The 17,311-nt window shown below is 44.6% G+C and overlaps 1 protein-coding gene across 1 annotated transcript in view; it reads left to right on the forward strand.

Annotated features, from left to right (window-relative positions):
- dnah9l (dynein, axonemal, heavy polypeptide 9 like) overlaps positions 1–17,311 on the forward strand; it is a 514,436-nt gene that overhangs the window by 329,782 nt on the left and 167,343 nt on the right. Inside the window, exons 48-49 of the mRNA XM_051930607.1 lie at positions 2,020–2,202; positions 5,461–5,562. Coding sequence (XP_051786567.1) covers positions 2,020–2,202; positions 5,461–5,562 — 285 coding nt within the window. The remainder of the gene's footprint in view (positions 1–2,019; positions 2,203–5,460; positions 5,563–17,311) is intronic.

Here is a 17,311-nt window from a genome sequence, read left to right on the forward strand (position 1 = left end):
CTTAGTAGTCCCATTCACCACTGGCAGGTTCTCTACTTCCTCCCTTGTGAAGACCTCCAATAAATGCCTATTTAGAGAGTCTGCTACTTCCCTATTTGTATTTTTAATTCCCCTTTACTATTCCTGATGCACTTCACCTCCTTGACTGTTCTTTTGCTACTAAAATCGTAGGGTCGTCTTTTGCCTTGTCTGCTATATTCCTCTCCAGCTGTCTTGTAGCCTCCTTAATGTCCTACCTTTTGAACCTTCAGTGCTTTAGGAATTGTCTTTTAGCCTCCTCCTGATCTGTGACTCGACACAATCCTGTCGCTAAACCCTGCAGGCAATTCCTTTGGCCTCGTGGCTTGGCTTTTGAACCCCTATGGGACCTTCTTTAGACAGGTGTGTGCTTTTCCTAATCAGTCCAGTCCACTGAATTGACCACAGGTGGACCCCCTAACAAGGTGTAGAAACATCTCAGTGATGATCGATAGAAGGGGAGATGCACCTGAGCCAGAGCAGAGGGTCTGAATGCTTTGTGTCTATTAGATATTTCATTTTTTTATTCTTAATAAATTTATAAAACTTTCTAAAATCCTGTAATCGCTTTGTCATTCTGGACTATTGAGTGTTTGCTTGAAAAAAATGAAGTGTTTCAGTACAAGGCTGCAACATAACAAAATGTGAACAGAGTGAAAGGGGGCTGTACCTGGTGATGATTTGAAACCAATGGCTGCCATATTAATGATAACAGAGCATAGAGGAGGCAGACAGTGTAAGTCAGAAGGCAAGAGAGGCTAATTGGGAAAGGGGCAAAGTAACAGGTGTAAAGGGTGAGACTATGGCAGAATTAATTCATTTTAGCCATTCAACATGTGGGAAAAATTTCTGTGGGGTCCGCACACACGATGCTTTTGGAACACAAAGTGGAAGCCTCAAGTGTATAGCTGTTGTTTCTAAAACTGCATTGACAATATTCATTTCGTTCCAGCCAATGAGATATAAGCTTGCCGATCATGTGACTGTGATGTCATCAAAATCTCTTGAAGCAGACAGCAACATTTGGCTTAGAGCAGAAACGAATGCAGCCCTTTGGCTGAAGATGACACAGTTTGATTTTATTAAAGACTAGGGGGCAAAGCCCCCTGCTTGCTTTGCTTGCCCACCCCCTCCCCTTTAAGCCAGCTGCAAGTTGATCATTTAAAAGCCTGTACAGCAGCTGTCCTTTTGTCTCACTTCCTTGTCTCGCGGGACATTAAAGTGTCTCTGAGAAATTGTTTGTAAGTAGGGCGTAACCGGAAAGAAGTCTCGCAGGATTTCAAAGTGTCTCTCCGAGATGATCACGTCTCGACCCAAGATTTTTTTATTATAATAGATAAACTAACCGTCCCCCATGGCTTCGCCCGCATAGAAGTGAAACAGGTCAGCGAGGAGGGCCCTACCTGACTCCCCACTCCTGACGTCACGCTTCCCCCTCCCCTCAGCCCACAGCCTCTGTCTCGGATTAGCGTGAATATATCGCTTCTGCAAGCAAACTATGACACTAGTGCAATGAAATCAACCGAAATGTTCAAGCAAATTATAGAACAAAATCACAATCTAAATCCAGTAAGTAGTTCTCTTGTGAAAAGTGGACAGACATACAGACAGAGAGACAGACCTTGGATTTTATATATAGAGAGAGATAAAAACACAAAGGAGTGAGCTTTAAGTTTCTGGGGTGGCTGTGAAGGTGGTCCTGAGACGAAGCTTTCATTGTTAGATCTCTGTGACCAAACCAGGCTGGTGCATGGTGGCCATCGTTGCAACTCCATTTGTGCTTCAGATTTTACAGCATTGCAGTAACACTGCCTTCTGAATGCTTTTAGTTACTCCGGTAATCTTCCACACAACATTCACATATACTGTAAATATTTGTCCATAGTGATGATGGCAGTTTAAAAGCCCGTCTGACATTTATCTTTCACCAATGTTTCAGGCATCTTCAGCCCAAAGTAACTGACACTTTCTGACAGGTGCTCTTATTTCTTGGGTTTCCAGGTCGATGAATTCCTGCAGGCACTTATAAACTTTGACAAAGAGAACATACAGGAAGCCACAGTCAAAGTTGTGAAAGAAGAGTATTTGAGTGACCCCGAGTTCAACCAGGAGTTTGTCAAAACGAAGTCTTCAGCAGCTGCTGGGCTCTGTGCATGGGTAATGAATATCGTCCACTACCACGAGGTGAGTATCAGCTCTCAAGGACCGGCTCCGTCTACAGAGAGGTTTGTTAATAGGGGAGCAGTGGGGACAGAGGCGGCTGCTATAATGAGTGGAGTAACACATTGTGGGGGAAAAACAGGCTGGTTTGGTTTGCTCTTCTGGGAATTGTCTTCCCACACTGCAGGTTACTTTGTATGCAGAAATGCAAATCATGTGTTGCACCTTTACTGTTGCACCGTATCAGCTTGTGTGTGGCTGTTGGAGCAAATGAAGTTACCCTACCATCTTACCATACCTGTCTACCTATGTAATACAGAGTGCCATCCTCACCTATCTGTTATATAGCACCGTCCACTTCTATCATAATGTATAGTGCCTTTCACTTATATATCTATCTATCTATCTATCTATCTATCTATCTATCTATCTATCTATCTATCTATCTATCTATCTATCTATCTATCTATCTATCTATCTATCTATCTATCTATTATATAGTGCCTGTCTCATCTATCTATCTATCTATCTATCTATCTATCTATCTATCTATCTATCTATCTATCTATCTATCTATCTATCTATCTATCTATCTATCTATCTATCTATTATATAGTGCCTGTCTCATCTATCTATCTATCTATCTATCTATCTATCTATCTATCTATCTATCTATCTATCTATCTATCTATCTCTCTGTCATATAGTGCCTTTATAATCTATTTACTTTATAGTGTCCATCATATTTGTATTTTGTATCGCACTAATGACCCCTTTATACTGTACCTGCCTATCTATCTACTGTATGTTACAGTATCTTCCATATCTGTTTATCTTTCCATCTTATAAAACTTTTCAAATCTATCTATGATACAGTGCCCTCGTCATCTATTTTACACTGCCCTTCATATCTATCTCTTATGTTGTGCCTCATCTATCCATCTTTCATATAGAGTCTTTTCCATTTATCTATTTTATAGTGTCCTTCACAATTATATTTTACAGTCTATAGTGCCTACCATACCTATCTATATATGCTGTACCTGTCCATCCACCTATGTTATTGTACCTTCCATATCTATCCATCTTTTTATCTATCTGATGTAATATTTCACATGTATCTATTATATAATGCCTATCCTATCTATCTCTTGTAGAGTGAATGTCATATCTATCCATTTTGTAGTGTCCTTAATATCTATCCATATTAAAGTGCCTTGCATATCCATGTACAGTATCTTTTTATCTATTATATTTTACATTTCATATCTACCTACTATATCGTGCCTTTATCATATATCTGATCATCATATAGTGCCTTTATCATCTATGCTCTTTATAGTGCCATTCATATTTATCTATTCTATAGTGCCTTCTACACCTATATACTGTATCTGTCTATCTATATTACAGTACCTTCCATATCAATCTATTTTTCTGTCTATCTTATAGCACAGTTAATAACTTTCTGTTATATAGTGCCTTTCCTATCTATTTTGTAGTGCCCTTCATATCTGTCTATTATATACCACTTTTATCATTTATCTATTATGTCAGCATTTCTCAACCTTTAAGTATTTGCAACCCGAGTTTTCATAACAGTTTTAATCCCCCCCCCCCCCCCCCCAACGTTTTTTTGAAACCCTAATAAAATTTATTCCTATATTTTTTGCTGCCGATACACTGCTACAAGTTTAAAATTTCCCTATGAATAGCGAAATTACGCCTCATATGGCAACATTCGCGCCCCCTTTTTTGCGCCCCACAGTTTGAGAACCGCTGTATTATGTAGTGTCCATCATATCTATTATATAGTGCCTTCTATACCTATATAGAGTATGTGTCTATTTATGTTGTGCTATCTTCCATATCTGGCAATCTTTCTATCTTATAGTACATTTTGTTCCTACCTATTATATAGTGCCTTTATCATCTGTGTATTTCATAGAGCTATCTGCTATGCTGTATACTGCATCTGTCTATCTACTGTGTTATAGGACTTTTCATATCTTGCCCTCTTTCTCTCTATTTTGTAGTCCATTTCATATCTATCTATTGTATAGCGCCTTTGCTATGTATCTGTTTTATAGTGTCTTTCCTATCTGCCCACCTAGCTCTCAGTCTGTCATAAAGCAATGACACCCACTTTGTGCCATTTAACTTGTGTTTTTGACATTGCACTGTAGTTTTGTTAGCCCTGTGATGGCCGCTGTATAAACTATTGACTGGTGGACCCCCATATTAACTTGTGCTGACCACAAGTGAAGGAGCAGCATTAGCAAGAAGAGCCCTGACAAGACAGATAAAAGCAAACGTCTAAAGATGCTCAGCTCATGACAGCTACAAGGCGCTGAGTTAAGAGTGGAGACTTCAATTGAAAGGCTCAAGTAACCTTTAGACCCAGCAGCCCGGGTAAATATCGTGAAGACCCCCATCCTGGACAGATACACACTCGGTTCAATTTGCATCGTGTCTTTCCGGTGATGGGAGTCATTGATTCATGTCAGCCTACCATACACAAGGAAATGGCCCCTCCAGAGGTGCACGCTGGGAATCCGACAAGTTCCATTCTCTTGTGTCAGCTGTGATCCCCTTGATAAGCTGAGGTCGGCCACTGTGGTGGTGGACATTAAAGCACTTGAGTGAAATCTTCATTCGAGGCTGAGAACTGGGGCGGAGTGGCAGCTTTAATTTCCATTTAGCCAGTGGCTAGCTGGCCTCTGTATTTCTAACCTCAGAATAAAGCAGTTTGATGCCCTCGGCCGGCGGCGTCTCACGATTTAATCTCGGCCGAGGGGCTCATTTTTCACATTTGTTTTTTTGTGGCCTTTATCCCATTTATCACCGGTAGATGGGAAACTTACCCAAAAGTGCAGAGGCACATTAATAATGAGAGGCGCCATTTGTCTTCCTGCCGCGTAATTAATGTCTGTTAGGTTGCGTAATTGTTCATTCTTGTCACCATGTGTATCACTTGTTTTTCATTTCTTCTCTTCACCTGCCTGCCTGTCACCTCGGAAAGATATTTGTAAGTATTGCTCTCATTTAATGCACTGTTGCTCCGATGGATGCTCCCGGCTTTGACTTTGACCTGCTCGAATTTTGAAAGTAAGGCGAGGTTCTTGTGCCGTTGACTCATTTGTTTTTGTGTCTGAAACCTCCTTCCTACGTCTCGCCGGTGGTCTTTTTTCCCTCCTCGTTTTCCGTGTGTGTGTGTGTGTGCAGCAGCGCCGCAGCCGCTGGCCTGTTTCTCATCTCTTCCCATTATGGTGTTGTCGTTAGGTCTTCTGTGAGGTGGAGCTCAAACGACATGCCCTTTCGCAGGCCAACGCGGACCTGGCCGGAGCAGCAGAGAAACTGGAAGTCATTCGAAAGAAACTGGCAGTGAGTGTGTTTTCTTTGTTTTGTCTTTTTTAAAATTTTAATATTCAATGATGGGCAGCAGGGTGGCACAGTGGACAGCGTCCTGGGGTCCAGTCCCATGCCTGGCTCATTTTCTTTGTGAAGTTCCAAATCTGCATCTGTTTGTCTGAATCCTCCCCTTTACATGGCCATTAATTTTCAATTCTTGTTTTGTGTCTCCGCGTCGAGTCTTTTGTCCACTTTCTTTTGTTCTCTCCCAGTTTAACTCTTTCAGAGCTGATGTCGACTTTTGTCGAAATTCAGGGGTAGAGCACGGTAATCAGCTGTAAACTGCGACAAAACTCGCCCTTACATTTAAGTTTGACTCTCTTTGCTAGAAGGAAAGTTAAGTAGCTTTGTTGATTTGAACTCGATTCCCTGCGTGAGTAGCGAAGAGCAAACAACCTCTAAGATGTCATCGACATCTGGCAAGAGACTAAATACGCCATGGACGTTTTACATATTATCATTGAATCGGACTCTGACTTGTCGGACATGGAATTTGATGCAAGTGTTCAGGAGATGGACATCAAATACAAAAGTGAGGTACCAGCATCAGCCGATCAGTCCCCAGATGATCGTGGTGTTGAACACGTTTGTGTAGCTGATACATCTATGGCAGCGTTCACCTGGGAGGACCACCACTTATGATGACAAGAGGTATGAACCATCAAACCAATTGCGTCACACTGCGACTGCCACTGCTGCCCACCGGTGCGAAGGCAGCCAGCCCACTGTGCATTCCTGCTGGCCATCGAGGTGCCCCCACGCAGCCACAGCCTCCAAAGATGCTGAAATTGCACCAACAGCAGCCACAGCACATTGCAACAGACGTTTTATGTTGATTTATGTGTGAAACCATTGCTTTGTGTGCTTTTCAGAAAACTGAGTTTTTTGGAAAAAAATATTCAGCCCTGAAAGAGAGAGATAGATAGATAGATAGATAGATAGATAGATAGATAGATAGATAGATAGATAGATAGATAGATAGATAGATAGATAGATAGATAGATAGATAGATAGATACTTTATTAATCCCAATGGGAAATTCACATTTTCCAGCAGCAGCATACTGATACAATAAATAATATTAAATTTAAGAATGATAATAATGCAGGTGAAAAACAGACAATAACTTTGTATAATGTTAAATGTTAACGTTTACCCCCCCCCCCCCCCCGGGTGGAATTGAAGAGTCGTATAGTTTGGGGGAGGAACGATCTCCTCAGTCTGTCAGTGGAGCAGGACGGTGACAGCAGTCTGTCGCTGAAGCTGCTCTTCTGTCTGGAGATGATCCTGTTTAGTGGATGCAGTGGATTCTCCATAATTGATAGGAGCCTGTTGAGCGCCCTTCACTCTGCCACAGATGTCAAACTGTCCAGCTCCATGCCAACAATAGAGCTTGCCTTCCTCACCAGTTTGTCCAGACGTGAGGCGTCTTTCCTCTTAATGCTGCCTCCCCAGCACACCACCACGTAGAAGAGGGCACTCGCCACAACTGTCTGATAGAACATCTGCAGCATCTTATTGCAGATGTTGAAGGACGCCAGCCTTCTAAGGAAGTATAGTCGGCTCTGTCCTTTCTTGCACAGCGCATCAGTATTGGCGGTCCAGTCTAATTTATCATCCAGCTGCACTCCCAGATATTTATAGGTCTGCACCATCTGCACACAGTCACCTCTGATGATCACGGGGTCCATGAGGGGTCTGGGCCTTCTAAAATCCACCACCAGCTCCTTGGTTTTGCTGGTGTTCAGTTGTAGGTGGTTTGAGTCGCACCATTTAACAAAGTCATTGATTAAGTCCCTATACTCCTCCTCTAGCCCATTCCTGATGCAGCCCACGATAGCAGTGTCATCAGCGAACTTTTGCACATGGCAGGACTCCGAGTTGTATTGGAAGTCCGATGTATATAGGCTGAACAGGACTGGAGAAAGTACAGTCCCCTGTGGCTCTCCTGTGTGTATGTGAAAGAGATAAAGTGCACGGACTGGAGGAATTTGTAGGGGTAGAGGGGTGTTTGTTTTGGAGAGCAGCCATGTGGGCGGAGCCTTTCTCAAAGCTGACTTTTGAATGGGTTGCCACCAGATTAATTTGAGGATCACGTCTGGCCTTGACCAGACAAAGACCACCTGATCGAGCACCTAATCTGGACCTTATCTATGTGGGTCGTACCACATGTCTACTCTCTGCAGCACTCCGCCACTGCCATTCACCCAACTGCCACTTTTCTCTGGACCACGGGACTTTGTAAATCCTGACCGTCCCACCTGAGAAGAGCTCCAAGTTTGATGGGCTGAGACCCCTAATCAAACAGAAACTCCCTCCTGTGGACGCTAGAGGTCGCTGTGGCTCCTTTAAACCCAACAGACAGACGCACAGGACACCGGTTAAAAGCACTCAGGAGTATTTTAACTCTTTAAAGGGCGGATGTCGACTTTTGTCGACAGGAAGGGTTGAGGACTCATGTTGACCCCAAAGTCGACATCCAGGGGTAGAGGGCGATAATCAGCTGTAAACGGTGACAAAACTCACCGTTACATTAAAGGTAGGCCCAATTTGCTTGGAGGAATGTGTAATAAGTGCATCAGTTTAATATGTCACTGTGCTTTGTACAAAAAATATTTTATAAATCCACTCACATGTACAGGCCAGATTTAGCACACAGGGGCTCATCATTTAGAACTTCTAAGCAAGCATTAGAAGACAAGAAAGGGACAAGTATGAAAATGGGCATTGTACTATTTCTGTGTGACAGAGTCAGCATGACATTGGATCCTCTCTTTGCCTTGTTTGGAATGGCATGATTTACCTAAGTAAGGGCCTGCACATGGAGAAAGAGTACAAAGCCTTGGAACATTGCCCAGCACACCTTTGAAGCTGACGGACGGATGGGAGATTACGTCCATCCATCCATTATCCAACCCGCTATATCCTAACTACAGGGTCACGGGGGTCTGCTGGAACCAATCCCAGCCAACACAGGGCACAAGGCAGGTACAAATTCCCGGGCAGGGCGCCAGCCCACCACAGGGCACACACACACATCAAGCAAGCACACACTAGGGACAATTTAGGAACGCCAATGCATCTAACCTGCATATCTTTGGGAGGAAACCCACGCAGACACAGGGAGAACATGCAAACTCCACGCAGGGAGAACCCGGGAAGCGAACCCAGGTCTCCATACTGCGAGGCACAAGCGCTACCCACTGCGCCACCGTGCCGCCTGATTACGTCATCCAATCCTGAAAATCCTCCCAGCGCAGCGACGAAAATGGCAGACTGTATACATCGAGATTCCACTTCGATAATAGTCTTGCTATGGCTTCCTCGTCTGTTATGCCTTGTAAATCATCATTAAAGAAAGCAAAGTTATTTTCTCTTATATGATTTCTTACCACCGTATCACTATGGGAGGGATATCGCCTTCGTTATAATATATCTATTTAGGTTCAGGTTACTTAAAACTTAAAATTAAAAAGAACTTATTCCAACTAGGGAACTATCTCCCCCAAGAGGAAAACAGAATGTTAGACTCGTTGACACAGCATCTGATTCCTGCGTGTTGCGTGAGTTACGAGACGTAAACAAAGGCAAGATGGCATCGACATCTCATGAGGGAGAGAAGCGAGTGCATTAAGCAAAATATTCAGCAGACAATGTTTTGCACATTATTGCTGAGTCGGACAAGGATTTTTTTGAAAGTGATCGGGAGATCAAGCAGGAAGAGTGAGGACCCCAGCTGATGCCACCCCAGGTGATTGGATGCCAGCTGAGCACATTTGTGCATCTGACGCACCTGTGTGCCATCACATGCGTGATGTTGCTCTGACATATGGCTATATATTGTTCAAGCAGGCAAACAGTGACAGCACCACGACTGTGTCATATTTCCGAAAGAAGGTGGTTGACGGTTTGCTGGCAAAATATGTTGTGGTGCCTTTGTCAAAGCGAGGAAGGCCATCACAAAGAGCAGTGCCAGACAGGCTGACTAAGTGCCACCTTCCTGCAACATACGAGGGCAAAAAGTACCAACCTGACTGTGTTGTGTGCAGCAACAGACCTTTGTAAAGGAGGCAGCAGTGCAACTCAAATTGTAAGCAGTGCAATGTGGCAATGAATGTAATTGGCTGCTTTGAGCGTATGTGATATGCATGTGAAATCACGTAGTATGCAGGCTCATACAACATTCAAGACAAGGGCATTTGTCAAAAGTAAATATTTTTTGTTGATTGATATGTTAAACCATTGCTTTGTGTTCTTTTTAGAAAAAAGTAAGTTTTTGGAAACATATTCTGCCCTAAAACAGTTAATGCTTCTTCTTCTTTGAATAGTGCCTGTGAGCACCACAGCTACCAAGAAACAAACAAATATTAATTAATTTTAATTAATTTTAGATAACAATAATCTCAAATCTCTCCTCCACACCTCCCAGCATGCTCTGTCACACTCCTCCCAACTCCGGCTCACTTGCTGGGTTCCCAACAGTCCTTTATATAGTCCTTGACCTGGAAGTGCTTCTGCTTTTCTGTCCATGTGACCTGCCAGGACTTCCAGATCCGATGGAGAATCTCAGCCCATTAATCAACCCAGAAGTACTTTGTGGTTTCCGTCCTCGTGACTTCCGGGCTATAAGAGCAGTATGACTCCCCAGGTCCTTTTCATAGCAGCCCCTGGTGGCACCCAACAGGGCTGAGAAACCGAACTCCAAGTCCCAGGATGCCCTGTGGGAATCCAGGGCACCGCTGCACTCCAGGGGAGCTGTCATCTAGCGTTTTGGGGGAGGCAGTGACCACAAGTAGCTGCCTCCCCCATCCGTCCATCTCAGGGGGTCCCAGCTGGGTTGAGCTGTTACACTCCCTACTCTCTATTTCAAACCTGACAAAACATGGCCATTCCTCACCTAGAGCCAGAGAAAAAAACGGTAAGTAGACAAGCGCCTTTACTCATATCCTCTTGTTAAAGTGACTGTGTCTTTGAATACAGTAAATAAAAACTGGGGAGAGCTTTTCAAAAATGTTTCCTTACATGCCTTGTCACTACCCGATCTGTGCGCACTTGTGTATTGAAAGCGCACTTCATCACACACTCTACAGTGCTGCACAATCAGATATACGCATGCGTAAATAATTTAGCTTCGATAAACTTCATTAATCTCATGGGGAAATTCAGATGCATACAGCAGCAGAAACATAAAAAAACAAGGATACAGACTCACAGGACAAATAATACAGGTAATCAGTCAGTAAAAAAGCAAATTTAATGAGTAGATCGGGTGGAAGCATTGAATGGCCTGATAGCAGCGGGCAGAACAGACCCTCCGAGGCGCACTGTGATGGAATGAGCCTCTAGGTCCAAGACAGCACCTCCTGGAGGGGATAGAGGGCGTTTTTCATGATGGCATCCCATTTTAACAATAGCTTCCAGTGTTGTCCAGGGTTTGCCCTGTGATAGAACAGGATGTCTTGATATGTTTGTTCAGCCATTGTGTTCCTTTTGAGCTGAGGTTGCTTCTCCAGGAGACAACCACACTGGCTACTATGGACTGGTAGAACATTCCAGCAGCTTGCTGCACGCATCACAAGACCTGAGTCTCCTTAGGAAGTCCACTCTGCTCTGGCCCTTCTTGTCCAGCGCCACTGTGTTAACAGACCAGTCCAGTTTGTTGTTCATGTGGACCCCCAGGTACTTGTAGCTCTGCACCACTTCTGCATCCTCCTTGTGAATGGTGGCTGGTCTCAGAGGCTTCTTGACACACCAGAAGTTGACCACCAGCTCTCATGTCTTGCTGGTGTTGAGTTGCAGGTTGTTGTCCCAGCACCACAAGACGAAGACCTCCATAAACTTCCTGTACTCTGACGAGTCTCCATTATTAATGTGTGGTAGCGTGCCATCAGAGCATACTCCCAACCTCTCTCTCTATGGTGGATGAGTGACCTAAGAATTTCTTTAGATGGTAAACGGTGGTATTGTGCTTGAAGTCTGTTATTCAGAGGTGTGAACAGGAAGGGAGACAGGACAGGTCTCTGAGTTGTTCCAGTTTTACAGACCACCATATTCGACATACAGTTCCTGAGCCTCTCAAACTGCTGTCTGTTGGTCAGGTAGTCCATGATCCAGGAGACCAGAGGAGCTTCAGTGTTCAGTGTGCAGATGGTAACAGAATGTCAGGTTATATAGCGCCTTGATGTGTGCAGTACAAGTCACAGGATGTTCTGCTCAAATTTTATAACACACTGGTGAAGCCTCATCTGGAGTCCAGGGTGCAGTTTTGGTCTCCAGGCTACAATAAGGACATAACAGCACAAGAAAAGGTCCAGCGAAGAGCAACAAGGCTGATTGAGGGCTACAGGGGATGAGTTAGGAGGAAAGATTAAAAGAGCTGAGCCTTTACAGTTAAAACAAAAGAAGATGAAGAGGAGACCTGACAGAAGTGTTTAAAATTATGAAGGGAATTAGTCCAGTGGATCGAGACAAAAAGACATAGCAGCATTAGAGAGAGTCCAGAGAAGAGCAACTAGAGGACTGAGAGGTAAGAGCTGTATGGCGACATTGAACCTTTTGTGTTTAAGAAAGTGGAGATCAAGAGGTGATATAAGTGAAGTGTTTAAAAATTATGAAGGGTATTAGTCCAGTGGATTGAGACGGTGACTTTAAAATAAGTTCATCAAGAACACGGGGACACAGTTGGAAACTTGTTAAGGGGAAATTTCACGCAAACATTAGGAAGTTTTTTCTTCACACAGAGTGTCACAGACACTTGGAATAAGAGACCAAGTAGCGTGGTAGACAGTAAGACTTTAGGGACCTGCAGAACTCAACTTGATGTTACTTTAGAAGAATTAAGTGGAATGGCCTGGTGAGCTTTGTTGGGCTGAATAGCCTGTTCTCGTCCAGACTGTTCTAATGTTCTAATGACCAGGATGTAAAGCCTTGAGATTTTTCCCCAGTCAGTGAAGCAGAACGGTGTTAAAAGCACTGGAGAAGTCAAAGCACACTGTGGTTCCAGCTTTGTAGGCACAGTGGAGCTTGTAGATGTGAGTGTCCGCCACTCCTGTATGTACCTGATGTGACGGCAGAGGATTAATGGTGTGTGTGATGTCATCACTGAACTCATTTGACACAACCCCGCAGGTGCTTGTCACTGCCCGATCCTTGCGCTAACACAACTCATTATCTGCTAATCACATGTCAACTCTGACCAAGCTCCATTAAAGCAGTTTCAATAAGAACAGGCCATTCGGCCCTAGCAAGCCTGTCAGTCCTATTACCTGATTTTCCACAAAATAAGTAAAGTTTTGAAGGTCCCTTAAGTCCTGCTGTCCACCACACTGCTTGGTCATTTATTGCAGGTGTCTGTGTTTCTACGTGTAACAGAAAACTTTCTAACATTTTTGCGAAATCTGCCTTTAATGAGTATCCATCTGTGTCCCTGTGTTCTTGCTGAAGAACTTCATTTAACGCAGCGGTTCTCAAACTGTGGGGTGCGCATGTTGCCATATGTGGCGTAATTTCGCTATTCACAGGGAAATTTTTAACTTGTAGTGGTGTATCGGCAGCAAAAAATGTAGGAATAAATTTTATTAGGGTTTCAAAAAAAACGTTAGGGGGGCGCGATTAAAACTGTTATGAAAACAGGTTGAGAAACGCTGATTTAACGAAACAGCCTGGATCCACTGGACTAAGTTCTATTGTAGTTTTAAAAACTCCAATCATGTCAACTCTTCATCTCCATTTGCTTTTGTCGTAAATAAACAAAAATTCCACAATGGAAAAGAGTTGGAGACCATCCCCGTATAAAGTCCAACGTACAAAGTAAAGAAATAAATGCAAAATAAGGATCAAAATACTCTTAAATGGCAATTGACAATTGAAAATATGGTCATGGTGTTTTTAAATTGGAGAAAATGGTGGAAATGATGTGGCAGGAGATGACGTCGTAACTGCAAGACGGATGTGATGTCATCAAAAGGAGACCAGAAGTGATGTTATGGCGGAAGCGACGATAGCTTCAGGAGATCGGATGTGGCGTCATCAAGATAGAGCCGGAAGTGATGTCTGGCGGCCATCTTGTGAACCTGGAAGTGTGTGAGAAGTTATTTTTCTTCTTTTGGTCTGATGAAAAAGAGAGAGGGGAGTTAGTACCGCAAATCAGCCCTTCGACTTGCGATGTTTCACTCACCTCAAGGCTTGTTGACTGCCTCCTAAGCGCACGTGTGTGACACTTAATACCGAACTCGGCCTAGCTGGTCTCCTCTGGACTTTCTCTAGCACTGCTATGTCTTTTTTCTTATTTGCTGGTCTCATTCATTATGTGAGTTGGACTCTAAGATAGTACTTCACTGGCACTGCTGTCTTATTTATTTATTTTTTAATATCTGAGATATCCTGAGTGGATTTGACCAAAAAACATGAAGAGTAAACATGAGAAAGACCTCAAAGATTGAGAAAAAATCCCTAAAAAATTTGTAGAAGTCTCTTCCCTGGTGTTAACACCCCAGTCCAGTTGAGGGTGAGGAGATGTCATTATGAGTGGGGAAAAGGTTACAAGCCCATTAGCGACTGTGCCCCCCTCTCGTTCCAGGATGGTGCCACGTACCTTAGGTGATCCTGGTAGGTGACCCTCTGCGTGACACTGTATGCTGTCCAAGTCCCTCTGTATTGATTTGTCTGATTCTCCATCTTCTGCCATTTCACCGAGGCCTAGTCTGGTATCATCTGCAAAGTTGTTAGTTATGTCATCACTAGTGGTAGGTGAAATGATTTGTAGCAGTGCTTCTTAAAATGGCCAACATCTCCCAGCAGCCCGGGAGGTATAATGCTATTGGACAGCTTCTGGGGGGGTGCAGGGGCTTCTGGGAAGATGATTGAGCAGGCGGGCCCTTTAAAAAGGAACCTCAAAAACACAGAGGGGATCATCCGTCTGTTTGTTAAAACGCCTCATACACACAATGGGATTATAACTTGACCACCTTGTGTGGACCACCAGGGGGTGTACCAGCCACCCTACCCGACCCAGACAGGCAAAGACACAAGTGCAGGTGCAACACACCTTTATTTTTCCACATGAGAACAGCTTCCCCCTGCTTCCCTTTTTACAAAGCACATGCAATCTTCTCTCAGTAGTGGTGACATATTCTTTCTATTTTGCTATAATGGATTTAATTTAATGGTGCCTCCGTGGGATATTCAAAGCTTAGGATTTTTTGTTTATAACCCAACCCTGATCTCTGCTTCTCCACCACTTTGTCTCTGAACGGTCTGGAGTGCTCCTTGGTCTTCATGTTGCTTGCTTAGTGCTGTTGCAGAGTCAGGTGCTTTTCAGAACAAATATCATGTGACAGATCAGGTGACACTTAAGGAACACTTTTCAATCCGAGTATAGCATCAAGTCAATGAAACTTGTGGGCTATTGATCTGGTCAGCTAAGTAGCAGAGGGGCTTGTTCATCAGTTTCAGCTGCTTTGGTGCACTAGAGGGGCAACAATGAGACGACCCCCAAAACAGGAATGAATGGTTTAACAGGTGGAGGCCACTGACAATTTTCCTTCCTCATCTGTTTTGTCACTCAGTTTGTATTTGGCTGCAGTCAGTGTCACAACTGGTAGCATGAGGCCATACCTGGACCCTACAGAGGTGGAACAGGTAGTCCAAGTTCTCCAGGATGGCACATCAATATGTGCCATTGCCAGAAGGTTTGCTGTGTCTCCCAGCACAGTCTCAAGGACATGGAGGAGATTCCAGGAGACAGGCAGTTACTCTAGGACAGCTGGACAGGGCCCCTCGTAGAAGGTCCTTAACCCATCAGCAGGACCCACCAGTATCTGCTCCTTTGGGCAAAGAGGAACAGGATGAGCACTGCCAGAGCCTACAAAATGACCTCCAGCAGGCACCCCACTGGTGTGAATGTCTCTGACCAAACAATCAGAAACAGACATCATGATGGTGGCCTGAGGGCCCAACATCCTCTAGTGGGCCGCTGTGCTCACTGCCCAGCACCATGGAGCTCGATTGGCATTTGCCATAGAATACCAAAATTGGCAGGTCCACCACTGGCACCCTGTGCTTTTCACAGATGAGAGCAGGTTCACCCTAAACACATGTGACAGACAGAAAGGGTCTGTAGAAGATGTGGAGAATGTTATGCTGCCTGTAACATCGTTCAGCATGATCGGTTTGGTGGTGGGTCAGTGATGGTCTGGGGAGGCATATCCATGGAGGGAGGCACAGACCTCCACAGGCTAGACAACGGCACCTTGACTGCCATTAGATATCCGGATGAAATCCTTGGACCCATTGTCAGTTCCTGTGCTGGTGCAGTGGGTCCTGGGTTCCTCCTGGTGCATGACAATACCCGGCCTCATGTGGGGAGAGGATGAAGGAATTGATACCATTCACTGGCCCCCACGCTCACTCACCTGACCTCAATCCAACAGAACACCACTGGGTGGGACATTATGTTTCGGCCCATCTGACACCTCAGACTGTCCAGGAGCTCAGTGATGCTCTGGTTCAGATCTGGGAGGAGATCCCCCAGGACACCTTCTGTCGTCTCATTAAGACGTTGTCTGGCATGCATACAAGCACGTGGGGGCCATACAAACTACTTTACTGAATACGATTTGGAGTTGCTGCAATGAAATTTCTGCAAAATGGACTCGCCTGTCCAGGGACGGCTCTGAGGCTAGGGATCTGCACTGGCAATCGGAAGGTTGCCAGTTCGAATCCCGTAAATGCCAATAGGGACTCTGCTCTGTTGGGCCTTTGAACAAGGCCCTTAACCTGCAATTGCTGAGCGCTTTGAGTAGTGAGAAAAGCGCTATATATGTGTCAAAGAATTATTATTACATCATTTTTTCACTTTGATTTTCGAGGTGTCTTTGCATTCAGTCCTCTGTCGGTTGATCATTTTTGTTTCCATCAAATGATGTGCCATCCTTTCGTTCCTAACACATTACCATATCAGTCCATAGCAGTAGAGATAGCCAGCAGGATTTGTTTTTCCCCACTGAGATCTGATGTGTTTTCAAAGTGTGCCTTTAATTTTATGAGCAGTGTATATATATATATATATATATAGATATACACACACAAATATCCATCCATCCATCCATTCTCTTCCACTTATCCGAGGTTGGGTTGCCGGGGCAGCAGCTTGAGAAGAGATGCCCAGACTTCCCTCTCCCTGGCCACTACTTCTAGCTTTTCCGGGGGAATCCCGAGGCGTTCCCAGGCCAGTCGAGAGACATAGTCCCTCCAGCGTGTCCTGGGTCTTCCCCGGGGCCTCCTCCCAGTTGGACGTGCCCAGAACACCTTACCAGGGAGGCGTCCAGGAGGCATCCTGATCAGATGCCCGAGCCACCTCATCTGACTCCTCTCGATGCGGAGGAGCAGCGGCTCTACTCTGAGCTCCTCCCAGATGACTGAGCTTCTCACCCTATCTTTAAGGGAAAGCCCAGACACCCTACGGAGGAAACTCATTTCAGCCGCTTGTATTCGCGATCTCGTTCTTTCGGTCACTACCCATAGCTCATGACCATAGATGAGGGTAGGAACATAGATCGACTGGTAAATTGAGAGCTTCGCCTTGCGGCTCAGCTCCTTTTTCACCACGACAGACCGATGCAGCGCCCGCATTACTGCGGATGCCGCACCGATCCGCCTGTCGATCTCACGCTCCATTCTTCCCTCACTCGTGAACAAGATCCCGAGATACTTGAACTCCTCC

This window comes from Erpetoichthys calabaricus, chromosome 8, assembly GCF_900747795.2.
Source record: "Erpetoichthys calabaricus chromosome 8, fErpCal1.3, whole genome shotgun sequence".
Taxonomy (NCBI): domain Eukaryota; kingdom Metazoa; phylum Chordata; class Cladistia; order Polypteriformes; family Polypteridae; genus Erpetoichthys; species Erpetoichthys calabaricus.